This window comes from Petaurus breviceps, unplaced genomic scaffold (genome assembly GCF_028583685.1).
Source record: "Petaurus breviceps papuanus isolate PSGF00001 unplaced genomic scaffold, PetGlider_PUasm1.0 38, whole genome shotgun sequence".
Classification (NCBI taxonomy): Eukaryota; Metazoa; Chordata; class Mammalia; order Diprotodontia; family Petauridae; genus Petaurus; species Petaurus breviceps.
Window position 1 is genome coordinate 19826552 of NW_027186304.1, and position 27266 is coordinate 19853817.

The 27266-nt window shown below is 43.2% G+C and overlaps 1 protein-coding gene across 1 annotated transcript; it reads right to left on the bottom strand.

Moving 5' to 3' along the window:
* Positions 1-8: 8 nt before the first annotated feature.
* Positions 9-14677, bottom strand: TUBB6 (tubulin beta 6 class V). The gene is made up of 4 exons (XM_069099615.1): positions 14341-14677; positions 13373-13481; positions 11945-12055; positions 9-1138 (listed from the first exon to the last, which is right to left on the bottom strand). The coding sequence occupies exons 1-4, from the start codon at positions 14395-14397 to the stop codon at positions 75-77; spliced, it is 1341 nt and encodes a 446-aa protein (XP_068955716.1). The 5' UTR covers positions 14398-14677; the 3' UTR covers positions 9-74.
* Positions 14678-27266: the final 12589 nt, after the last annotated feature.

The following is a 27266-nucleotide window of genomic DNA, read 5'->3' on the forward strand; positions in this document are numbered from 1 at the left end:
GAAGCCAGTTTATACATTTAAAGGGATTTTATTAAGCTTTCACTTCTATTTTAATGTGATAGGGGAAATTTTCTTTATTCATTGATCTCTTCCTCATCATCTTCAAAAGTTTCCTCTCCATCATTGGCTGTAGCTTCTTGATACTGCTGGTATTCTGAGACTAGATCATTCATATTACTTTCAGCTTCTGTAAACTCCATTTCATCCATCCCCTCTCCTGTAAACCAGTGCAGGAAAGCCTTCCGGCGGAACATGGCAGAGAACTGCTCAGAGATGCGCTTGAAGAGCTCCTGAATGGCAGTGCTATTGCCAATAAATGTGGACGCCATCTTGAGGCCACGAGGGGGGATGTCACACACAGCTACCTTGACATTATTAGGGATCCACTCCACAAAATAGCTGCTATTCTTGTTCTGGATAGCCAGCATCTGCTCATCCACTTCCTTCATGGACATGGGGCCTCGGAAGACAGTGGCCACAGTGAGATAGCGTCCGTGTCTCGGGTCACAAGCAGCCATCATGTTCTTAGCATCAAACATTTGCTGAGTGAGTTCTGGCACTGTTAGGGCTCGGTACTGCTGACTGCCTCTGGCTGTTAGAGGAGCAAAGCCTGGCATGAAGAAATGAAGGCGTGGAAAAGGCACCATGTTGACTGCCAGTTTGCGGAGATCAGCATTGAGCTGCCCCGGGAAGCGCAGGGAGGTGGTTACACCACTCATGGTTGCAGACACCAGGTGGTTGAGGTCTCCATAGGTTGGGGTGGTAAGCTTCAAGGTACGGAAGCAGATATCATACAAAGCCTCATTGTCAATGCAGTAAGTTTCATCTGTGTTTTCAACCAGCTGGTGGACCGACAGGGTAGCATTGTAAGGTTCCACCACAGTATCAGACACTTTGGGAGAAGGCATGACACTGAAGGTGTTCATGATTCTATCTGGATACTCCTCTCGGATTTTGCTAATGAGCAGTGTTCCCATACCAGATCCTGTTCCTCCTCCCAGAGAGTGAGTGAGCTGAAATCCTTGCAGACAGTCACAGTGTTCACATTCTTTCCTCACTACATCAAGCACTGAATCCACTAGCTCTGCTCCTTCAGTGTAATGTCCCTTTGCCCAATTGTTTCCTGCACCGGTTTGTCCTGCAATAAAACACAGAAGAAAAATGCATGTGATTTGAAAGGGGAGGCCTAATCTTCATCTTAAAAGCATGAATAAAAGAAAAAGTTACGGAACTCTTCTTTCCCTATAGCCTGAGTTGCAAAACTTAAAGAAAAATTGAACTCTCGTGCTTGAGTTCAGTACTCAAGTTTTGTACCAGGTATGTGGCATTCTGCTAGACATTTGCAATTATCAAAGAATCATATGCCATGCTACTTGCCCTCAAAGAGCTTCCTGTCTGGTCTGGGAGACAGGTTTCACACATGAGATAAATTTGTAGTTATTGAATTTCCTCTGAGGCATTCAAAGAGCTGGAAAAAAAATCTTAAGTTTGTTTTTTGACTGATGGTGGGAATCCACTTTTTCAAACAGATGAATCTCACTTGATAGAAGACAATTATTCCTAAAAAGTTTCCTGTGAAACAAATTTCTTATACCCCAGATCTTGTTCTCCTTGTGACTTTTGTTTTGAACTTGAAGAAGTATTTCATTGGAAAAAAAATTTGGTCTTAATATTTAAAAGAACCATGATTCTGTCAGACTAACCATTCTAGCTTTGGTAGATGATAGTTTCTGTCACCAAAAATTTATTTCCCTTCACTCAACCTCTATGATTAGCCTCTCTGAACACCAGCCATGATTGGGCCTATACTCTTAAAATATTCCCACTTTTTTTTGGAGGGGGGAAGGTAGGGCAATTGTGACTTGCCCAAGGTCACACTGCTAGTTTTTGTGTTAAGTGTCTGAGGCTGGATTTGAACTCAAGAACTCTTGACTCCAGGGCTGGTACTCTATTCACTGCACCACCTAGCTGCGAGTATTGCAGCTTTTTAAAAACCAGCTTCAGCTTGTGCTTCACTGGCTCAACCTGTGAGAATTCAAGTCACTTCCCTGCTGAGATGAGGCATCATAAGTAGGACTGCAGTAGAGAGCTGGTCCTACGATACAATAAATTTGCATTTAAGAATAAAGCAAATCTTAAAAAAAAAAAAAAAACCATACAGGGGCGGCCAGGTAGCACAGCGAGTAAGAGCACCGGCTCCAGTGTTGAGAAGACCTGGAGATCGAGTCCCGGGCTCAGACACTTAGCACCCACCCAGAAACACCTGGCCGTGTAACCTTGAGCAAGTTACTTAACCCCAATTGCTTAGGGGCGGCCAGGTGGCTCAGAGAGTAAGAGCACCGGCTCCAGTGTCGGGATGACCTGGATCAAATCTGGGCTCAGATACTCAGCACCACACCCAGAAATAACTGGCCGTGTAACTTTGAGCAAGTTACTTAACCCCAATTGCTTTAAAAAAAACAACATACATTTGAATTCATTTTTTTAACTTACCAACTTTTATTTTTTAATTATATATTTCAAATGAGCAAACATTTATTTTCTGTCTTACCTCTCCCACTGGAAAAAAAAGAAGAGAGGTACACATATATAGTCATGCAAAACAAATTCCCATATTAGCCATGTTCACAAACATGGGTCTCATTCTGCATATTTAGCCCATCACTTTTGATGGGAAGTGGGTGGGCAGCATTCTTTCTTTGCAATCACGTTTGATCCTTGCACTGATGAAAGTCTTTCAGAATTACTTAAAATTTTCTAATAAAAAATTAATATGTAGGTAAAATGTTAATATAAAATTAACATAAAATTTTTAGCCTGAAATTCTGACAGCTTACCTGAATAGAACATACTCCATTGAAAAGTCATAACCTCAATCTTTTCTATAGAGGAACAAAATCCTCTGTTTTTTCTATCCTGTTTTTTTTCTATCCTGTTTTTTCTAATCCTTGATAGAATGCTACTTGGAAATATTAGTTTGATCTGGAATCCAGGCAGACGCAAAACCACATCAGAAACTGTTTTAAGATGCTGTCATATGTTAAGGAATGGGGAGAAAAGCACATTTGCTGAAGGGCAGTGTGGTTTGGTGGAAAAAGGACTCCTCTTGGAGTCAGAAGACTGAAGTCTAGGCTCTGACACATTAGCAGTATAATAGGAAATTTCAGCTACTGGTCAGATGGAAAGGTGCTGTGATCCTTAGCAGTAAAACAAATATATTTTCTTTAAAGTCATCTCCACCTATAAAACTTCACTTTCTAATGCTGAACCATTGGACAGTGCCAAGAACTCTAATGGCCAGAACTCTTTTCTTGGGTCTTGAGAAACTGGCTGCAGCATTCTCAGAAGCAGTTACCAGGCCAAATCTCCCAATCTCCTGCTTTTAGGGATAATGGTTATCAGCTATGCTTGAGTCCCTTACCTTCTTACCTGTTTCCTCTCATGCTCTGCCAAACCCTACCACTAGATCATCCTGACCATGGGCTTTGCTTCTATTTGAATGCTACCGAATGGGTCCATTACAAAGCATCAAGTCAGTAAGCATTTATTAAGCACCTATTGTGTAATCCAGATACTCCTAAGCACTATAAATTTATGTTATAAATAATCTCAACTGGGCCTTTACTGCAGCAAGGCAATCCTTAACACTGCCTTACTTGATACACTATCCCACTAGCTGTAGCAGGTATTTCAAAACGTTTCATTCATCCTTGAGCCTGCCATGGCACCCCTTCCCCCAACCCTCTCGGCTGAAGGCTTCTCTTCATTGAAAAAAATGTCATTCACCAAGAGCTTCCTCTTTTCCCCTCCTCATGTTACATATACCTTCCCCTATTATCTCATGAAAAAGTGGTCTTTTCAAAGGCAAGCCTGTACACATTTACCCTCAATCCCATCTCCAACATATCGCTCCTACTACACCCACACTTTCTAGCTAATCTTCAGTCTCTACCTATTGACTGACTATTCCCCCGATTCCTACAAACATGTTCATCTCTCTCCCATCCTTAAAAAAAAAGCCTTAATTTTTCTGACCATCCCTTAATCTCTCTTCTCTTTTATAGCTAAATTCTTTGAGAAAGCCATCTCTACTTGGTGCCGCCATTTTCTCTGCTCTCCTTACTTCTAAACCCTCTTCAGTCTGTCTTCTGGCTTCATCATTAAACTAAAACTGCTGTCTCCAAAGTTACTAATGATCTTTTAATTGCTGATTCTAATGGCTTTTTTCAATCCTCATCCTTGACCTCTGCAGCCTCTGACACTGTCAATCACCCTCTTCTTGATACTGTCTTCTCTAATTTTTCATGATATTCTTCTCTCCTGGTTCTTCTAACCACCCTTCAGTCTCCTTTGCTAACCATGAGTGTTCCCCAAGGCTCTGTTCTGGGCCTTTTTCTCATACAGTCTCAATTGGTTATCTCATTAGTGCCCATGGGTTCAATTATCATCTCTATGCAGATTATTTCCAAAAGTATATATCTAGCCCTAAGCTCTCTCCTGAGCTCCAGTCTCACATCACCACTTCCTTTTGAAAATCTCAACCTGGATGTCCTATAGACATCTCAAAGCTAACATGTCCAAAATGATCCAGTGGATACAACTCCAGGCCTGGAGCCAGGAAGATCTGAGTTCAAATCTGCTCTCAGTCATTCACTAGTGGTGAGACCCTAGGCAAGTCACTTAACTCTGTTTGCCTTAGTTTCCTTATTCTCCTTCAGCTCGAGAAGGAAATGGCAAACCACCCCAGTATCTTTGCCAAGAAACCCCCAAAAAGGGTCACAAAGAATTGGATACAACTTTTTTTTTTGCCTTTTTTTGGAGGGCAATTGGGGTTAAGTAACTTGCCCAAGCTTACACGGCTATGGATACAACTTTTTAAATAGTAACATTCACTTATATGGAACAGGTAGGTAGATGGTGCATGGATAGGACACTGGGCCTGGAGTTGGGAAAACCTGAGTTCAAATCCAACCTCAGACACTTGACTAGCTGTGTTACTCTGGATAATTCATTTAACCCTATTTGCCTCACTTTCCTTATCTGCAAAATGAGCTGGAGAAGGAAACAGCAAACCACTCTAGTATCTTTACCAAGAAAATCCCCCAAAGGGAGTCAAGCAGAGTCAGACAAGACTGAAAACAACTCAACAATAAAACATATATGATGATCCCTGCAGGTCGCATGTTGTATTATTTATTTTGTTGAATATTCCTTAATTACATTTTACTCTGACTTGGACCTGCCCATGTGTTTGACACCTCTGCACTACCTCATGTGTGATTCTTTCCTTTCTCATTAGACTGTCAGCTTCTTGATATCAGAGACAGCCAGATTCCCTCCCAGCATCTAATCCAGTGCTGGTCACGTCATGGGTGCCTATTAACTATTTGTTGACTGAGAGCTTAAATCTTATTATTTCTGAAAAGTAGACAATTAGGTGGCAGGGGTGTGTCGTGGGGGTCCGGGGGTGGGGACCCAACATACCTCACTGAGCCCTTTCTCTACCCTGGTAAATATACCAAAAAGCATTTAAATCACCAAAGATTTGTTTCTAGGTTACAACAGATTTTTCTCTGGCATGTGCTACACTTGGTATCTGCACCTGTTGGGAGGAGCTCCTGGGATATTCAGCCTCTTATCCACTCAGGAGTAAATTCTGTACATCCTTCCAGTTGCTCTTGCCCCAGATTTCCTTTGGGCTGACAGGCACAATGGCCATTTGCACAGCAGCATCTGACATTTATCAAGAAAGGGACAGATCAGGCCAAAGCAGAGACAGCAACCCATGCTTTCCACTCTTGTGCTTGGGGAGCCAGGGCATGCTACAATTGCTGACCATTTCAGTTGTTTCAAGTGAGCCATTTCCTTGTTCTGTTTTCCCCTAACTGTAGGCACAGTCTAGGATGTGACCGTTTACCTCCGGAGGATGCAGAAATCACTGTGCTTCCTGCACAGCTGTGGAACAACATAAAAACGGCTGTCATTTCTTCTTCTCCTTCTTCTCTTCCCCTCCTCTTCCTCCTCCTTTTCCTCTTCCTTTTCTTCCTCTTCTGTCTCTCACCTTCTCTCTCCCCGTCTCCCTCCTTCCCCCTCTCTCTGTCACCCCCTTCTTCCTCTCCTCTCTCCCTTGCTAAGGTGGCCAGCCACACATGGCAAGCAGGCTAAACAAAGCTAATCAGACCCTGCTCCAAGCTCTGCTGAAGCTACAAGACTCAGAAAAGCATTTGTTTCCCCTTTTTATCACTGAATAAGGATTATGCCTTCTTGCAAGAAAGATAACATGACTGTAGCTGCTTTTGAAAAAGAGGGCACACATTCCACCATTAAAACAACAAAAAGGTGGGACTGAAAACAAACAGATTACTTCAGAGAAGCATAAAACAAGAATAAATCAAGTCAAAAGTTGCTCCTTCAGTGAACGAAAAGAGCAGACTCCAAACCACTGTTCCCTTTTCCTGAGTTTATACCGTTTGCTATGGTTCCTAAATATTTACAGTAGATTGATTGGTCCTGAGGCTTTCTCTGTGTGTTCTTGGAAAAAGAAAGAAGCTAGAGACTTCTGAATATTTTGCAACAGTCTCATAGCAACCGAAGTTCCTAGTTAAATATTTGGGGGTTATGAAATGAACATCACTGGTAATAATGTGTTGTGACATTGCAGCCAGTGACTCCTGACTATAGAAAGTGAGACTGTAATTTACTAAGCCTCAGTCAAGCCCCAACAGATACCTCTGAGCTGTCTTTCCCTGGAAAAGGACACACCCTCTGACTTATGTCCTGTTCACATTTCTCTGAAGACCCCACTGCTCTGTGCAGTACAGGTTTTCTAACCCTCAGGTCTACCAGGTTTGAAACTGGAGAAAAAGTTACAAATGGGAGAAATGCTGAAAGTAAACCCTACCTTTCAGCTGCTTTTTCTTCATAATATGCATATGACACATTTGACCCACTGAGACATCTTCCCACAGGATGCCTCCATAACTATAGCCTAAGCAGAAACCAGCTGGTTTGACTTGCTAGTCAGGAAAAATAGGGTTTAATCCATTTTTTCCCTACAAAAAAATTTCATTCCTATTCTTTTATATAACCTTGCTGCGTATACATGCTTCCCAATTCAGGTGTAGGTTTTTATACAACATACTTTAACAATTAAAAAAATAAATAAATCAACTCACATATTACTGGTTTGTATCCATTCTGTTGGGGGTAGTCACAGACAGGTGGGGGGGCAATAGTAAGGAGCTTCCACCAAACTAGTTACCTGTTGTTAGTGATCACTCAGTGGAAGTACCCCTTCCATTTGTAATCTTAATCAGGGATTCTTAATCTAGGGGTCCATTGATCCCTTTAGATTTCAGGGGGTCTGTGAATTTAGAGGGAAAAAATCAGATCTTTATTATTCATTAACCTCAATGTCTTTCAATTACGTAAAAAACATTATCTGAGAAGGACTCCATAGATGTCACTAGACAGCCCAAGGGGTCCATGACACAAAAAAAAAAACCAGTTAAAAACTCCTGGTCTAAAGGCAGCTAATATCAGTATTTCAGCTACTCTAGTAGCCATTAAGTCACTGGCTTCTGCTGGGAATACCTGACCCTCCAATTCCAATTTGAGCACATATGCATTGCTCATTTCTTTTCAGCCCAGTCCTCTACACTGCAGACAGTATGACAGAGTGGTAAGAGCCCTGGATTCACTGAGACATCTTCCCACAGGATTCCTCCATAACTATAGTCTAAGCAGAAATCAATTGGTTTGACTTGCTAGTCAGGAAAAATGGGATTTAATCCATTTTTTGGATTATTAATGAATTTTATAGGATGTCCTATATTGCTGCCATAGAAAGATGACAGGATCTGTAGTCAAGGGACCTGGATTCAAATCCTAGTTTTTCTACTTCCTAGACTCTTTGTGTGACCTTGGGAAAGTCACCAAACTTCCCTCAGCCTCAGTTTCCTTATCAGTAAAATGACAGCACCTACCTCACAGGGTGGCTAAGAGGTTCAGCTGAGATAACATGGTTATCTTGGCAAGCTTTAAAGCATCATCTAAATGCCAGTTCTTCTTATATCCCTTTGACCCTAGGCTAATCATGCAATCCCTTAGGCCTCCATTTACACAACAGTAAAGTGAAGAAGTTAGACTGTATGTCCTCTAGTGGAGTTTGTAGCTCTAAATGTATGATCTTATGACTTGGGTGAGTGTGCCAGTTGGACCACTTGTTAGCTATATGATTTGGGGCAAATTATTTCACCTTGCTCTGCTTCACTCTCTCCACCAATCAATATTTATTTATTGCCTTTTGGAAGGCAATTGGGGTTAAGTAACTTGCCCACGGTTACACGGCTAGTTTTTTTGTGTGGGTGTTAAGTGTCTGAGGCTGGAACCAAACTCGGGTCTTCCTGATTCCGGGGCCTTCGCTTTACTAACTGCACCATCTAGCCACCCCCAATCAATATTTATTAAGTGCCTTCTATGTGCCAGGCACTATGCTGTAAAGGTAAAAACAATCCCTATTTCTTCATCTTGAAAATGAGAAAAAGAGGGACAGCTAGGTAGCTCAGTCAATAGAGCATCGGCCCTGGAGTCAGGAGGACCTGAGTTCAAATCCGGCCTCAGATATTTAACACTTACTAGCCATATTCCTTGGGCAAGTCACTTAACCCCAACTGCCCTCCAAAAAGCAAAAAAAAAAAAAGAGAGAGAGAAAGTACGCATTTACTGCTTACTGAATAGGGTTATTATGAGGAATAAAGGAGATTTCTCATGCAAAAATGCTTTAGAAACTGCAAAAGGGCTAAATAAATGTAGTCATTCTCGGAAAGGCAGCATGGTTTAGTGGGGAGAACACTGGACTTGGAGATTGTGTTTGAACCCTGCCTCTGACTCTTATTAGGGATGAGACCATTGACAAGTCACCTCATAGGATTATAGATTTAGAGCCAAAGGGGACCTCAAAGGTCATCTAGTCCACTCCCCTCATTTTACAGATGAAGAAACAGGCCCAGAAAGGTAAAGAAGAGATCTGCCCAAGGACACACAAACAGTAAGTGGAAAAAGCCAGGGTGGGAACCCATTTCTTCTAACAATCTGTTTGAGACTCACTTTCCTTATCTGCAAAATGAAGATAATAATACCTGTAAGTCCTTAGCTTATGTGAGATAAAGTATATAATAAGATGCTTTGCATACCTTAATACGCTACATTAAATGTCTGCTATTATTATTCCCCCGATTATTAGAGAATTAAAAGGCAGAAGCTTATATGATACAGGTGAAACCAAGAAGATGGATACAAACAATATCCCTCCCAAGGAGGGATGTCTTAGCAGTGGTTTAGTTTTTTTTTTTTTCTCAGCAAGAAGGCTGCTGTTAACATTAGTAAGTTGATATTCAGCCATAGAATGAGCTTTAGGATTACAGACTGTCATAGTAGGAAGAGAAGTTAGAAATCATCTATTTTAGTTCCCTAATTTTACTATGGCACAGTGGGGCAAAGCTAGATGAAGTCATTTGGTCCTGGTCACACAATATTACCAAAGCAGCAAATCAGAAGATCCTTCTCACACTCCTCTACCTGGTTGTGTCAAACTTGAAATGATAGTTGGACAAAATAGATATCTTTTATTCTACAAAACTGGCATTTCCTTAAAATGGTGGCGTTGGCTATTATTTAAAGGAAGATAAACCCCAAACTTTACTAACTCTCCCTAAGAGTGAACTCCCTGGGCGGCCAGGTGGCTCAGCAAGTAAGAGCACCGGCTCCAGTGTCAGGATGACCTGGGGATCAAATCCGGGCTCAGACACTTAGCACCCACCCAGAAATAACTGGCCATGTAACCTTGAGCAAGTTACTTAACCCCGATTGCTTTAAAAAAAAAAAAGAGTGAACTCCCCTTGAACTCAGATCATTCCTTCTGCATATTTCCTGTGAGAACATTGTGGTCAATCCTAGGCATCGATATTTCCTCAGTGGGGAGAGAAAATGAAAGATGGACATCTTTCTGATTCCTGTGGTGTCATAAAGATAGTGGGAGGTCCCCAAAGCTAGACCTGTGAGCTTAGAGGCAAGGTTTGGTGAAGGTTCAGTTCTTTAATCTCTCCCTCTTACAAAGAGAAGAGCTTTGGGGGTTTTGGCTGCTTTCCTAAATAACCATGGTACCAGAAACCAAACTTAGACACGAGACCCACCCGAATCACTCCTGCTTTTGGCCAGCTATGCCTTCCCAGGAGTTACTGCAGTGTACCTAGAGCTACGCTAGGGGAGCTGGGCACATGGCTTTCTTAGACCCATCAGTTACTCGTTATCCAGATTTCATAACGATCCCACTCCAATCCTGAGCCAGTATCTCTGGGGGTAGTGGAAAGAACATTGGCATGGGAAGCAGAAGACCTTGGTTCAAATCCTGTTTTCTATATGAATTGTGTGACCTTCAGCAAATCATGCCAGTTCTCAGTTTTGTCATTTATAAAATGATGGAGGTCAGAAAAGATGGTCCCTGAGGTTCCGTCTAGAGCCAAGCCTAATTCTGTAGGCTGGGATACCTGCTTTCTCCTTCTAACATCATCATATCCTTAATCATTTGGAGAGGAGAGCCATTCCAGCCCTGATATTTGGTCTGTGTTCTAGTTTTTGCAAAGATAATTCTATACAAGTTGGTAGTGGCACTTTGCTATCTGGTCTTACACCCTTGGGGATGGGAATGGAATGGAGGGAGGCATTCTCCCCTCTTCCCATGACAGCATACCAAACTTGTCCTTTAGGTATTGTCTAATTTATTTAGCATGTACACCTAGGATTTGGGTAGAGCAGTAATATTCACTGTGGCTCATTTTAGATCCCACCATGCCCCTTCCCCCAACACTCCATTCAACTGACGTACTCCACACTCACCCCATTTACCCAACACCAGTTCAATTAGTGAAGCTTCTGAGAATATTTGTGTCTAATTGTGGGTACACATTTATCATCTTAACTTTTATGATCTTTAATGTAAATTCTCTTCTGTAGTGGATAATATATATATATATATATATATATATACATATATATATAAAATTTTAAATCTTCATGGTTTGTTTTTCGAGCCAGTTTCTGGAATGGCTTTGGAAGGCCACTAAAATCCATGGACCACACTGATTCAAATAATGGGGTAGAACACAGGGCAGAGGAGAGATGCTCCCAATTCCATATCACTACATCTTTTTGTTCTAAGGTCCCTGAGGCACTAAATTACTTCAGGGAGGTAAAGGAGACACCACATTTTTCCCCTCTCTAAGCCTTTATTCATGTCTGGAATGACTGCCCTCCCTTTCTCTAAGTTCCTCTTCATTCTTCAAGCACTAACTTTTCCTCTCTGAAACTTTTTTTGAACATAGCAAGTATCATTGCCCCTGGAACATCTCTTTCTGTCGGGACCTGATCCTACACCTCCTTACAATGGTTATTCATCTTTTCATGTGCATGTATCTCATCTCTCCTACAGGACAGCAATTCCTACAATGTCTTAAAACTTTCTGTAGCCCAGTGCTGTGCTGTGCTATGCTAGCTTAGGGACTGAAGTAGTCCAATAAATACTTGTGGATTTATTGGGGGCAACTATGTAAATAGCATTTGTTGAAGGAATTTATGAATGAAGGAATGAATGAATGAGAAACACTGCTTTTCCATCAGGCACATTTAAAAAGTTACTAGTAATAGTAGTGGTAGCATTAATAATAATACAATTTTGTTTCAATATAAGAGTGCTTTCTGTTCCGGTAGAGTTCAAAGTTCATATATATCTAGTACCTCATTTTTCATGAGTTTGAACATGAGGTAGATCATCCCCCCAAGCCTCCAACCCCCGTTTTGCAGATAGAGAAGGAAAGACACAAAAGCCTAAAGTGATATTGAGGATGGTCACCCAGTGACACAGTAAATTGGACGGGAACATACATACCAAAGATGAAATTGTCAGGTCTGAAGAGCTGACCAAAAGGCCCAGATCTCACACTGTCCATCGTTCCTGGTTCCAAGTCCACTAGGATGGCCCTGGGAACATACTTCTGGGCTATTAAAAAAAAAATAAAACCCATCCCACCATGTTATTTTCTAAGACTCTCTTCAAGGTAGGAGCTAACTTCTCTGGTTAATTCCATTAAGCTTGACAAGTGCCTGGGATGTACCCTGGGAGTGGGGTCTCTTTTGGAGAAGCTGCTATGAGCCTGCTATGACTTCTTTGTTTCCAAAGGGAAGCTTTCCATTTTTAGAACCATGTAAAATAAACTGTTTTTGTGGTAGCGGCTCAATCGGTGCTCTTTGGTTCTTTGGTCAATTTCTCTCCTCCAAAAAGTTAATTTTACCAGTATTGGTTCCCAAAATAGGCTCTTTAAAATTCCATTGAAAGTCATGTAGCCCTGTGCCTTCCTGCTGATTACTTTCATTTGTATGGACCCTTTTCATTCCAGTTGGACAAGAAAGAAATTGTTTCCAGCTACCCAATGAGAGGATAGCTTCTTCTGAGGTGAAATGTGAACAGAAATTATTCTGACACACTCCCTAGTCACAAAGAGTTCAAGATGACCTAAGTCTCTAGAAAACCAGTCATAACCAGTTCTTTAGAGGCCTGAAATCCACCAATAATCTAAACACTTAACCTTTATCCCCTAGTATTAGCTTTCCTTCCCCACAAAGACTTAGCATCTTGGTCTCAGCAGCAAAATGGATAAGATTCGGATGACTGTCTTTGCCCTTGGAGGCACAAGCAGAAAGAAAGTGATAAAAACCCAAAGGGCAGGCAGCAAGAGGGAGAAAAAGAATCCAGAAACCCAAATGACCCAAAAGTTATATAACGCAAACTCCTTTTTAATCAAGAGTTGGCAAATACCTTTTCTTCTAAATGTACAAAAGATGGTCTTTGATTGGGGAGGGATGCTGTGTCGGGGGCGGAGGGGGTGTAGTCGGCGGGAGGAGGTGGGGGGGATAATGAGAGAGGGGTGGCTTAGGGAAGGAAGGAAAAAACTGGCATCCCGGACAGCTGAACACTTCTGGTTGGAATTCATTTAAATTAACAGCGGATTTCCCGCCTCTGAATGGGAGGAGCAGCAGCAGCTCCCATTGTAACTTTCCTGAAAACATAACTGTCTTCCGGGCCCTCTTCCTTCCCCTCTTCCCGCTAAGCAGAAAGGAGCCGTCTTGAGGGAGGGAGGAAGGGAGCTGATGGACCCTGCCCAGACAGACTAGCCAGGCTGAGCGCCAGGGCACCATGCCCTGGGGGAGAGCGCTGGCCTCCGCAGCAGGTCCGACCTCGAGCGGCGGATGGTTAGCGGACGGGAGGAGCCAGTCCCTGACCCCCTCTCCTGGCGCACCGCACACGGGCACAACTCACTGGATGACTCATTGTAGTAGACGTTGATTCTCTCCAGCTGCAGCGCCGAGTCACCCACGTAGCCTCCCGCTGGGTCAATGCCGTGCTCATCGCTGATCACTTCCCAAAACTTGAGGGAGGAGGAAGAGCAGAAAGGAACAAAGCGGGGGGTGGGGAGGGGGGAGAGGAGGAGAGAAAGTAAGCACTTGGATGGACTGAACTGTCCCTGCCACCCAAATCACACCCCATCCCCTATCCTGCGAGGGTATGCGGGCAGCCGCCCCCCTCCTTTTCTCCCTGAGTCCCAGGGAGGGGCGAGTACTATGTACTCCTGATCAGGCAGGAGGGGAGGATGGGGGGGGGGGGGAAATCCGGGGGGGGGGAAGAAGTTGGGGGGTGGGGGGACGTGGTATAGCAGCTGCTGAATTCCTGGCGCGCCTGAGCTCTGCGTTTAGCCGCTCCCTCCCTGTTTTGGGAGGGAGTGGACTGGAAAGGAGGGGACTGGATGGGCCAAACCAGGATGGGGGATGGGGGATGAGGGGGTAAGAGGTGGGTCAGGGGGGCCTGTGCGGAATTTGGGGTTCTTGGCTTCCTGCTGCCCCCCACTTTCACTCAGCCTCCTCCCCTGCCTCGGGCTTCTTTTTAGGATTACACGCGGTCGGGCTGAATAGGGTTTTGTGTAACTTTGGATGCCCAGAGAGGGGCAGGGAGAGGATCGAGGACTGCGGGACGGGGCGGGATAGGACGCAAGGAGAGGAGGCACTCTGGAGAGAGAAGTGGAATAGGTGAATGGAGGAGAAGAGAGGAGATGACTCTTTAGAGGGACGGCACCGCTAATTCTTCTCAATAAACCGCAATCCTTCAGCACCACCCAACCTTATCTTCCTACTTCTGTATGCCACCTCTAAGAAGCGCCCCCCACCCCAACACAATCTTCCTCACCCTGCTCCAAACCCACTCCCACCCCTGGCGCAGCCCTTTTCTCTCACCTTGGTGCCAATTTGATTCCCGCATTGTCCGGCCTGGATATGGACGATCTCCCTCATCGCGGACGGCGGTACTGGCTTCCGCTGAGCACTGCTGTGTCCTCCGCGACTCTTGGACGTGAGGGCAAGCGGTTTGTGTAGGGGGAAGATGGTATGAGTGAAGATCCGGGGACACTGCGGGGACTTCGGGGTCAATCACCTCGTCTTGTCTAGTTCCCCGCTGTTTCCTCTCCCTTCCCAACAGCTGCAGTGGTTCGTGTCCCCGACTAGCCCCTACTGCCCGAGCCCAAGAGGGACCAGCTCCGGACCCCGCCTCTTCCACCCCTTTCTATCTCCCACCCCTGGCCTCGCCCCTGGGGCCCGGAGGAGGTCCCGGGACCAATGGTGGCGGGCCTCAACCCTCCCGGAGACGCCCCCATTTTTCTCCGCCTTCTCCTCCCCAGTCAGCCCTGTCCTACAAACCCAAATCGAGCCTTTGGGCATCAACCACAGGGCAGGACTCGGTCTTCGCCAGCCCGCCAGGAGCTAGCAATTCAGATTGAGGCGCTTTGCTAGGACTCTAGGAATAAGAACGAAACCATCTGTGTTCTTGGCTTCTATACCAACCCTCTTCCCATTTCTGATTTAGTAAAAACTGCTGTAGATTGTGACGGTCTCGGTTTCCTCGTCTATAAAAAATGATTAGTTAGTTGAGTTACAAGGAGGCAGTATGGTGCAGTAGATAGGCCTTGGAGTCACGAAGAGCTGAATTCAAATTCTGCATCTATAAAATTGGGATGATAATGGTATCTACCCTCAGGGAGCTGTCGCTATTATTTTTGTTTTGAGATCAAATGCAATGATCTATGCAAAGTGCTTTGCAAACCTTAAAGCGCTATATAAATGTTGGTTAGATGACCTCTAAGGTCCATTCCTTCTCCAAAAATCCCTGATCCTAATTCCTAGATTTGAATCCCAGCTCATTGTTTTACTACCTGTGTTGTTACAACACTCAGGTGATGATCAGGTTGATCTGCAACAGTAAAGGGGGTTTCTTCTTTGAGTGGTCCCTGTACAATGAAATCACCACTTCGGTCTCCCTGATAAAAGTCAGGTGATCAGAATTGATTGTAGGTGAGTAGACTTTGAGTTAGAAGGCATCTTAAAGGTCATATCGTTTTACCCCCTCGTTTTTACAGAGGAGGGAAAGCAGACCCAGAGAAGTGACCTGTCCAAGGGGCAGAAGCAAGGTTGAAATCCAAGTCCTCCAATCCCAAAGCAGTGCTGGGTCTGCTATGTCCCCCTACCTCCCTGGCCTCCTCTGGTTCTAATTATATCATACTTCTGCTCCTTCCAGCTTCTTTCCAGGTATCTTCTGTCTCACCTTAGATCCAGGCAGAGTGACAAATACTAAAGAAGGAGAGAGAACTCTCCAAGGGGGCAGACCTAAGGAGCCACTCATGGAAAAAAGGGCCACTCTTTTTTTTTTTTTTTTTTTTGCTTTTTGGAGGGCAATTGGGGTTAAGTAACTTGTCCAAGGTCACACGGGTAGTTTTTTTGTGTGTGTATTAAGTATCTGGGGTCGGATCCGAACTCAGGTCCTCCTGACTCCGGGGCTGGCACGCTACTCACTTCGCCACCTATCCACCCCCAAAAAGGGCCATTCTTGGAGATCCTCCTACTTAGTAGCCTGATATCCAGGGGATTTGGGATTAGACAAAGATATATATTCAAATACTACCTTGTAGAAGAGGCCCAGAATAATCTTCCAAGTTTCTGATGCCTTCCTCTGCACCCCTAAAATTACTTTGTATTTTGCTTTTGCTTCCCCCCGCCACTGTGACTTCATAGTTTTAGGGAGTTCCAGGTGAGAAGCAACTGCTACCAGAGTAGATAGCACCTGCTCTGCATTTTATATTTTTGAGAGTGCCTGGGGCATTAAGAGGATAAGTGATGTGCCCAAGATCTTGCAGCCAGAATGTTTCAGAGACAGGATTTGAACCCTGTCTTCTTAATCTGAGGAAAGCTTCATCATGCTTTATCAAGCATGGAAAGAGAAGGGAAGAGAGTGGGAAGGGAAGAAAGGGAAGAGAGGATGGAAAGAAGGGAAAGAGGAGAAAGGAAGACAGGAGGAAGGGGAAGGGAGAGGGGCCAGGACCTGGTCCATCTCTTCCATCAAAGACTGTTGTCTTTGTTTAGTCCTCCTTAAGACAGTTACTTTATCATTGAATTTCAAGTGTAGGAATTTAAGGAAGGCATGATGCTCTCAGAGTTGTTTAATAAAAAAGCCTTGGGTCAGAAGTTGAGAAATTCGAATTCTAATTCTGGCTCTGAAGTGACTTGAGCAGATAAGCTCCCTAATTGCTTTCTGCTTTGATTTTTTTTTTCAATTTTAAAATGCCACTAAAAGAGAATAAATAAATACTTTATCAATAAAAGCATGCGTGGCTCTAGCATGTGTACTACAGTGTTTACTTGCCTCTTCTCTGTGTCATGTGTGTCCTTCCCTCATCCTTTTCAACATCTAAAACATGTTGGAAAATAGGAATAATTGTCCTGGGAACTCTGGCCAGAGAAATGAAGGCTCTGTAGGGCAAATATCCAAGTAGAACTGACACCATCTCAACGATTGAATTTTAAATTGTGTGTCCTGGTTCTTATCTAGAGTTTTAGGGTCTGCTTCCAGCTATGTGATAGGCCAGTGGTAGTAGAACTTGACATTTTGGTAGGATATAGCAAGCCGTTTGTGGTCCCTGGGTCATCCCCTTGACCCTTGATAGTTGACAGGGAGGTGGCATGCCAGCTTCTCGCTCAACATTTTTGCTTTGTCTCTGCTATGGCAGATAGAATGTTCTTTCTCCAGATTCCCTGTGAAGGAGGGAGGAGGAGATGGGACATGCTTTTTTCCTGCACCCAGGTGCCATGTCAACATGTTTGAACATTATTCTTGGAGAGGACGTCACTAGGTTTGCAGGCAACCTTGTGAGTTCAAGAGGTATGGAGGTGCTTAGCCCAATGGGTTGGAAATGGTTAGTGGCCAGGGAAGCTTCTAAATCAAAGAAGCAGCCGCTAAAAAGAGAATTGACCCAAGTCTGATAGTTTTACCAAGAGACATACCAGGAGATTTTTGGCCAGTCTAGACCAAGGTGAATTGTCAGATGCCTAGTTAGAAGTCCTATCTGTCTCCCAGCAAAATGTAACAAAGCTATATTAAGTTACTAAATCTTCTTTTATGACATTCTGTTATTGCGAGTTCAGTCTTTTTTTGTTGAACATTTCTTCTGTGTGCAAGAGTAAAATATCTGTGCTCTGTTTCTTACTGTACCCTTTTTTACTTCTCCTTTTTGGGAGACCCTAGATATGAATTATCACTAAAGCTGTAAGTAAATTTGTATCTAGGACACCAGGGCTGGAGTTTAATGAGCTGATGAGTATGAGAAGAGTTTATACCTTCTCGTTAGAAGCAGGTTCCTCAAGGTACATACGTAGGGACACACTCCTGTAATCCCTGCTGCCAGTGAGCTTGAGCTGCAGTTCTGTTTAGTGGACTAGGTTTTCATACTAAAGCCAGCATCAATATGGTGAGTTCCCAAGAATTGGGTGGGAGGGAGGAAGAGCCTGGGGAAATCAGGTTGCCCAAGGGGGAATGAATTGTCCAAAGTCAGAAAAATAGCATGTCAAAGGTCTTATATGATCAGTAATGAGATATGGTCTGTGAACTTCCAGTCTGGATAAGATGGAGAGGCCTACTCTCAAGGTTTATAAAAGAGAGAGAAGAATAGGTAGAAGGAAGAGGAAAAGACCTCTTACAACTGAACCAGGCATAGAGAGTAGGCACAGTCCTCCAATACCTTTGGGCGCAGCAGCAGTCCCTTAACATTAGATAAGTATTTGTGTTCAGATTGCTCTCAAGTATTTAAAAAATTTTCATAGGGAAGAAGACTGGTTTACCTGGTCTTCAACAACAAAACCAGGGCATCTAGATGGATAGAGTGCTGGGCCTGGAGTCGGGAAGACTCATCTTCCTTAGTTCAAATCTGGTCTCAGACACTCACTAGCTGTGAGACCCTGGGCAAGTCATTTAACTCTATTTGCCCCAGTTTTCTCATCTGTACAATGAACAGAAGTATCTTTGCCAATAAAAACCCCAAATGGGGACATAAAGAGTCTGACACAACTGTACAACAAACAGCAAAGCAAAGCTAGGCACAAGGGGTAAAAGTTTCTGAGAGGCAAATTTTGGCTTGATAGAAAGGAAAAGTTCTTAACTATTAGAACTGTCCAAAAGTATAATGTACTGTGGAAAAGGAAAAATGGTACAAAAGACAGTGGCTTCTCCTTCATGGGAGGGATTCAATCAGATGCTGTATCATAGCTTGTAATGGAACTCTGAGGTTTCTTGCAAATCAGAAATTTTATTACCATGTTCCTGTTACTTGATTTGCTACATATCAGAGGACCAGGAAGTCCTAGAACCATAGTAAAGCCACTCTCTTGTCTCCTTTTCCATACCTGCTAAACTTACCCAGTATATGAATCCTTTACTCTATGACTTTTAGTTTATAGTTAAGGGGAAAGTTGATATCTTTTTTTCTCATAAGAGATCTCTTTCTCCCTCTCTCCCCTCTTTCCCCCATCTTCATCCTTGGTAGTTACTCCTTTATCCTTATTCCTATTACACCTCTGCCTGAGAATACAAGTAATGTTCCAGTATTAGGAGTGACCATGTTGCATAGTGGTTAGAAACTTGATGCTGAATTCAGAAGACCTGGTTTCAGGTCCTACTTCTGATACATATGGGTTGCATATAATCCTGGGAAAGTCACTTTGCTTCTCAGTGCACTAGCAACTCATAAGACTCTAAGTTGCAGAGAAATTTGCTTTAGTGGAGAGAATTTCCTCACTTGGAAGTTCCTTATACCAGTAAAAATCACAAGTTCATCCCCAGTTCTTATGATGAGTACAACTGGTCAAACTGAATTAATTTGTGCCAACCGGGCCAGAGGAGTAAAGTTGGGCTGAAAGGACATGAGGGCACTTCAAGACTCAAGCTAATTCAGGTGGATTTGTCCACCCATCCTTTTCTTCCTCTCTCCTTCCATTCCGATTTAAAACTGGATGCCTCAGGCTTTCCATTAACCTTTTTATTTTTAGAGATGTGAAGACTTGAGGTGAGGAACGACACAAAGAAATGTGTTTTTGGAAAAATGCTTCCTCTCCACCCCATGGCTTTTTTCTTCTTCAATTTTTCCAATGGGACTGGAAATAAGGAAAAAAAAACCCATGCACATACAAGATGACTACAAGAAAATCCCACTTTTTTCCTTTCAGAAGTTCTCTCCAAGCACTTACATCCTTATTTCTTTCCAAACAGTGGAAATGATGATGTATTCAGGGGAAGTTGCCCAAGAGAAATCCCTTCTATGCCATGTTTCCAGATATTTCGGAGCTTGCTGGGACTCAGCTCAGGTCAGCCGGGCCTGTTCTCACAGCATGCAGCCGTTTGTGTCATCCCCTCAGGTGGAGGACTGATTCAAAGTCAGTATTGTCCTTGTCAGGTTGGGCCAGATTTGAGCTTTTTTGGGAAGAGCCAAGGTCACGGTGATTGTGGTGATGGGCTGCTTTACATGCATATCCCTCCTTTGGAAACCGAAGCATTGCTATCCGCTTTACTGCTGCTCCCTAAGGACCTTGGGACCTTTCCACCTGCTTTGCAATTGAAATCTTCCCAGTATGTTGTCTCCCCTTTAGAATATCAGCTCCTTGAGGGCAGGTGCCGTCTTCCTTTTCTATTTGTATCCCCAGCACTAAACACATTGCTTTGTACATAGGCCTTAATAAAGCTTTTTTTTCATGTATTCATTTATTTGAGTTTCAGTTACTCCCAGGAAAATGGCATAAACATCAAATCAAAGGATGGGCTCTTGCTTTTTTCTAGAGCTGACATCTGTGTTGGAGTTTGAGTCATGGTGTTTCAAATCCAACCTTGTAGTTTCTCTTATAGCTAAATAAACTCCTGTGACTTCTATTACCTCTAGGACCAAACCCTGTGCTTGACATTTAAATCCCCCAATTGGACTCCGACCTTCTTGCCAGCTGAATTACACACCACTAACCTTCTCTAACTCTGTAGTCCAACCAAACTACTGTTATTCCTTCCACACTGAGACTTTCCCCTTGCACTTTCAATATATTTCAAGTCAGCATAGAAATTACATGGAAATTTGGGGGGGAGTTTTTGCAGAAGTTGACAACGCACTAAGGCTAGCTGACAACACAGAAAAGTTTAGAAACTCAGAAATGCATAGAATATGTATAGTATTGTATAATAGCAATGTAACTTTCTTTTAATACCATAAATGTACACAATTTCTTTTTTAACTTTCAAATAAGTAAAAAGTTAAAGTTTGTGAAAAGAACATGCAAAAGCTAGCAGACAACACTCAGAGGATAATATTTTTACTTAACATTGACCCACATATAGCCAGCCTATGACCAAATTCTTAATCCAAACATATATATATATATAAAATATATATGTATATATGGGAGTAACTACCAAGGATGAAAACATGGGAAAGAGGGAAGAAGAGAGAGGGAGAAAGAGATCTCTTATGAGACCAAAACACCTATATATGTGTATGGGAGGGGGTGGTACTAACAAAGTATCCTGTAGGGGAATTCCAAAAAGTAGAGATGAGGAGGGAGTGCATTCCAGGCACAGGGGATAGCCTGTATAAAGACATGGAGACTGGAAAAGGGCTGTTGCGTGTGAGGAACAGAAAAAGACTACAGTTATCCTTTCCAAATAACTGGGGTTAGGGGCGTGGCACCCCCAGGATCTGGAAAATCCCTGTAAAATTTTTTGGCCCTCCCTTAGTACCAGAAAAAAAGTCTGAATTTTTTCTTTTCCTTTTATGGGATGTTTACAGTACCTTATTGTAAAATTTGGGTTAAGAATTTGGTAGACTTAGCTCTTTTGAACAATGCAATGATCCAAGATAATTCCAGAAGATTCATGATAGGACATTCTATTCACTTCCAGAGAAGGAATTTTGGAGTTTGAATGCATAATAAGTATACTATCTTCTCTTTTTTTCTTTCTTGTGATTTTTCCCTTTTGTTCTGATTCTTCATTCACATGACTAATGTGGAAATATGTTTGATATGATTGTACACATATAACCTACATCAGATTGCATGCTGTCTTGGGGAGGGAGGGAGAAAAAAATTGGAACTCAAAATCTTATAAAACTGAATGTTGAAAACTATCTTTACATGTAATTGAAAAAAATACTATTAACTAATTTCTACTTATCACTCCTACCCTTTGGAATGAAGCAAAACAGGTCTAATCTCTGGCTCCCTTATCCATGTGTTTCTTAGTTTTGCAAATTCTTTTGTGGTGGGGGATGGTGTTGAGGCAAAGGAAAACAGCAAGCATTTATTAATTGCTTACTATGAGACACGTGTTTTGTCCCCTTGCAAAAATATGTGTATAAGCAGCATCTCCTTGGTTGTCCCCACGTGTCCCCATGACTGGGGGCTGTATAGAACAAGACCGGCAACTGAGATAGGAAGAACCTTTCTTCCAAGTCAATTATTAGAGGACCTGAGGAGAAATAACTTCTTACCTCTTCTTTTCTTTTAGATTTGTGGTTTGGAACTTCACCCACACTCCCTTGGACTTCCAGTGAAGGAAGAAGCAAAGATGCACTGGTGTACATTCATGTGTACACACACACACATGCACATACACACACGCACGCACACAAAGCCTCCAGAACATGTGCTTGGTTAGGCCAGTCTGAGGCTCGAGCTCTATCTCATTTCTTTAGTGAGCCCAGGTCACCATACTGCCATTTTGAAAACATACATTTCCAGCCTTGGCATCTACCTCATGAGTTCTAGAAGTCAGGCATTCCCAAGTCGGTGTTGGCTGTTCAGTGAGAAGTATTTCCTGCAGTTACACTGCTTTCTGGAGGAAAAGACACACCATCGTCAGGAGGAATCATCAGGAGTATCAGGATACAGCTAAAAGGACTAAGAGAAGCCCAGCTGTGTCCTGACTTGCCAGGAGATCTGGACTTGTGAGTTGTACAGACAGCACAGGTCCTAGTAAAGATGAACTAGCTGTTCTTTTCCCACAAATGTTTCATGCTTTAAGTGATTGTTAATGTATTTTAAGCAATTCTTTTGTGGAGGAGGAAATAAATGGCTGTCCTATGCCAGATATTTATTTTGTATGTTGAATATCTGTCTAGATCAGATCCTGTTTGGGGGAGGGGGGGAGCAAACTAAACCTAAGCTTCATTTAAGAATTTTCCCACTAGCTCTGGAATGGGGGCAACAAACTGAAGGTGTGAGTGTAATGGGAATGTAAATTTTTAAGATCTTCCCTGCCCCTTGGCTAAAGTGCACCTGGAGCCTGGGATGGGGGAGGCTTGTTTTTCAGTTGATACTTTTTGATTGTTTTGGGGGCTCACTTTGAGAAGTGTTCTGTGATTTGATCTGGATTCTGGGAAGCCATTTTCCAGAGCCCCCTGGCTTTGAAAAACCCAGATGTTGAAACCCAGATGTTGATTGGGTATGGATGTAATGGTTGGACAGTTTGGAAATCTGTCTACTTGATCTGTTTCTCTGACTCGATAATTCTGTCTGTATACTCTGAAGTTCGGGGTGCTGACCTTTTTCCCCTGAACTAGGTAAATGATACATATCTGAGTGATTAAAGTAAGCTTGTTAACCCATTTTGAGTTGCTTTCCTTTATCAAAGCAGATCCAAGAACCTGTGGTGACATCAACCCTGGGGACGCTGGGGTGCTTGCTGCTACAAAATGGCTTCACGAACAGGATCTGCAGAGTAAAAGGAAAGTATGGGGACTGGGATAATTGTTTGTTTCCCAGTTGTGGTAGCTGCGACTCTGTGGAGCCGTGGAGCAGGAGAGAAGAATGGCCTGCATGCGGACTTCGCTGAGCTGAGAGCAGGAATGGTGAGCTGCCTGCATCGGGACCTGGGCAGAAGCCAGGAGAGGCTGCCGCCTGTGGGAGGAGAAGGAACCCAGGAGTTCGGAATTCAGCCACCGGAAAAGATAAGAACTGAGCAGCAAAGCAGGGGCACTGAATGTGTTTCCTTGCTGCATCCCACAGTTTGGGACCCAGGGGGAGGATGGATTTGTGACTATGGTGGGTGGGATGAAGTGCCTTGGATCCCCAGGGACCCCACCTTGTTGGTTTTGTTGTCCAGCCCCCTCTCTGTACTTGGAAGCAGGGGCTGGAGCTGTGTGAGGGGAAGGACACACCCCTCCCCCCAAGAGAACTTTATTTGAATTCTTGTTTTGAATTGAGGTGATAATACTATGTACTTTGTGTTTGTTTAAGGTCCAGTGGCCACTTTGGTAACTTTAGTTCTGTACCTTGAAAATGTGACCTAACAGATGTTTAGTGCTAATTCAAAAGTAAATTGTCTATGCTATGGGCATGAAAGATCTTGGGGCCGAATGTAATAGGAATGTAAATTTTAAAGATCTTCCCTGCCCCTAGGCTAAAGTGCACCTGGAGCCTGGGGTGGGAGGCTTGTTTTTCAGTTGATACTTTTTGATTGGCCAGTGGGTCAATGAGGTTAACATTCTCTGAGCCAGGAGAAGGCTATATAAGCCCTGATGTGAGGCTTTGTTTTGGGGCTCACTTTGAGAAGTGTTCTGTGATTTGATCTGGATTCTGGGAAGCCATTGTCCAGAGTCCCCTGGCTTTGAAAAACCTAGATGTTGAAACCCAGATGTTGATTGGGTATGGATGTAATGGTTGGACAGTCTGGAAAGCTGTCTACTTGATCTGTTTCTGTCTTGATAATTCTGCTTGCATACTTTGAAGTTCGGGGTGCTGACCTTTTTCCCCAGAACTAGGTAAACGATACATATCTGACTGATTAAAGTAAGCTTGTTAACCCATTTTGAGTTGCTTTCCTTTATCAAAGCAGATCCAAGAACCTGTGGTGGCATCAACCCTGGGGACGCTGGGGTGCTTGCCACTACTATGAGAAAAGGCCTAATTCCTTTTCTTTGGGGTCAGGCTCTGCAAGGATTGACTCTGGGTAAAAAAAAAAGCCAATTTTGCAATAATAATAATAATGGCTAACTTTTATATAATGCTTACTACGTGCCTACTTTACAGTTATTATCTCATTTGATTTTCACAACCACCCTGGGAGGTATGTACTATAATCATCCACATTTTCCAGATGAGGAAACTGAGGTTGTGACTTTCCCAGAGTCACACAGCTGGTAAGTATCTGAGGCTGGATTTGAACTCAGATCTTCCCAAGTCCAGGTCTGTTACTCTATCCACATCTAAGGGTCACTCTGACAAGGAATCACTACACTCCTATCAGGAAGAGAAGGGATTTTTCTTCCCCTGCCCTGCAGTGGCTATAAGCATCTTGCACTCTTCACCCTGTCGAGTCAACAAACATCTACTAAACCCTTACCGTTGTGTAGCGGCAGGCTCCCCAAGCGTCCTCAGGGTGGCTGCCCGCACAGGTTCTTGGATCTGCTTCGATAAAGGAAAGCAACTCAAAATGGGTTAACAGGCTTACTTTAATCAGTCAGATAGGTATCGTTTACCTAGTTCAGGGGAAAAAGGTCAGCACCCCGAACGTCAGAGAAACAGGACAAGTAGACAGCTTTCCAAACTGTCCAACCATTACATCCTTACCCAGTCAACATCTGGGTTTTTCAAAGCCGGGGGACTCTCAACAACGGCTTCCCAGAATTCAGATCAAATCACAGAACACTTCTCAAAGTGAGTCCCAAAACAAAGCTACACATCAGGGCTTATATAGCCTTCTCCTGGCTCAGAGAATGTAACAACCTTATTGACTCACTGCCCAATCAAAAAGTATCTACTGAAAAACAAGCCTCCCACCCCAGGCTCCAGGTGCACTTTAGCCTAGGGGCAGGGAAGATCTTCCGCATTTGCATTCCCATTACACTGTGTAAGTGGGAGTGCTCTGCCCATCCAGGAGTAGATGCCTGTAGCCCAGGCCTGCTTATCAAAGAAGCTGTGTCCAGTGGGAGTATCAGCAGGATAATCCAAGAAGAGGAAGGACAAGGGGGTCTTGCAGCAACAGTCAGGAGTGTCCTCAATCATATTTGTTTCCTAAGTGAATGCTTCTTTACCAGCATGCTCTCTGTGTCTTCTCACCCCCCCCAGGAACCATGTGTATATTTGTGGAAGAGAATGTTTTAGAGCTATTGTTATTATGATAACATCTCAGTAAATGCCTTTGCTTTGAGCTAATCACTTACATTTACTGACTATTCCAGGGAAATGAACAGGTGGGGGCTTTTAGGACTAACTCAGAGTATCTTGAAATTGGGATAATCATTCCACCCTGGAATTCAGCATGCAAATTTGAGTAGAGGTATGTTCCATAGGGGAAGCCAAGAAAAGGGAGAGTGTCTAGGTCCATAGTAACCAAAGAGGTCAAGGAGGAGGAGGATGAAAATGGGGAAAATGCCAAGTAAGATCACTGATCAATATCACAATAGTATCTAAGACAGAACTTGAATGAGTATCTGAGTCACATAATCAGAAACAACATAGATTTGTTATTTTTCAGTTTAGAGCTGGGGGTAACTTTTTTCTCTTGATGGTTACTCTTCCAGAGTCCTGAGATCTAATTGTAAATAGCTTCTTTTCTTTTCAAATAGACACACAGATATTATTTTTCCTTGAGGTTGTGTTTGAAGTAGTGGGGACAGGGAAAAGGGGAAAGAGCATTCTGAAGGGTTGAAGAATTCTTCATATCCTAATGAAAAGATGAGGATCCAGACTGGATATGGCCGCCATGATGTAACAGGGGGGTTTTTTAAAAACTTTTTTTTTTTTTTTTTTTTTTGCTTTTTGGGGAGGGAAAGGTAGGGCAATTGGGGTTAAGTGACTTACCCAAAGTCACAAGGCAAGTTTTGTGTTAAGTGCCTGAGGTCGAATTTGAACTCAGGTCCTCCTGACTCCAGGGAGTCACTGTGCCTCCTAGCTGCCCATTTTCTAAACCTTTTCATCCCTCACTAAGCCTCACCCTATCTCCACTTTCTTCAGCTGAGAACCTTGCCTCATTTAATTGGAAAAAAAGAAGCCATTCAATTACAGCTCTTTCTTCTCCTATCCTCATTTCATATCACTCAGATGCCTTATCCCTGTGTAGCTGTGTGACCCTGGACAAGTCACTTAACCCTGTTTACCTCAGTTTCCTCATCTATAAAATAAGTTGGAAAAGGAAATGACAAACTACTCCAGTATCTTGCCAAGAAAACCCCAAATGGGGTCATGAACTGAAAAATAACTGAACAATATAAGTCTTTTCTCCTTGCCAAGAAAAACCCCTTCTATAGAAGTAGGGATGTGGCTGCCTCAAATTCAGACATGTATCTTGGCAAGAAGTCTTGTGAGTAATCTTTGAAAGATCATGGAGAATGGGATTGATGCTGGAGGAAAGAAGACTAAATGTTCTTATCTGTGAGAAATGTAGGGGATGGAATCCATCAAATGCAGGCCAGTGATCTTGGTTTTTGTTCCTGGTAAATTCTAGAGTGTATTATTAAAGGGATAGTTATTCAACAAATAGATAAGAACGTAGAGGTCACAAAGAGCTAGCATGGTTTCATATGTGATAAATTACGGCTTGTTTCAGAGGGAAGGCACTAACACTAAGAAGGACTGAGAAGGGCCTCATGCAGAAGGTAGGACTTTGGCTAAGATTCGAAAGGAGCCAGGGAAATAAGAGGCGCAGTTGAGGAGGGAGAGCCTCACAGACATGGAGGATAGCCAGTGAAAGTGCTCAGAGCTGGGAGATGGACTTGTGTTCAAGGAACAGAAAGGAGATTAGTATCACTCACTAGATCACGGAGTTCATGAAGGAGAGTTAGGTGTAAGATGACTAGAAAGGTAGG

Bases quoted from the DNA above. Each gene is read 5' to 3' on its own strand.
- TUBB6 (XM_069099615.1), bottom strand. From the start codon at position 14,397: ATGAGGGAGATCGTCCATATCCAGGCCGGACAATGCGGGAATCAAATT. The intron at 12,056-13,372 runs GTGAGTTGTGCC...TTTTTTTAATAG, and splicing joins CTACTACAATGAGTCATCCA to CCCAGAAGTATGTTCCCAGG. The intron at 1,139-11,944 runs GTATGTATGTTC...GTTTTATTGCAG, and splicing joins ACCTGACAATTTCATCTTTG to GACAAACCGGTGCAGGAAAC.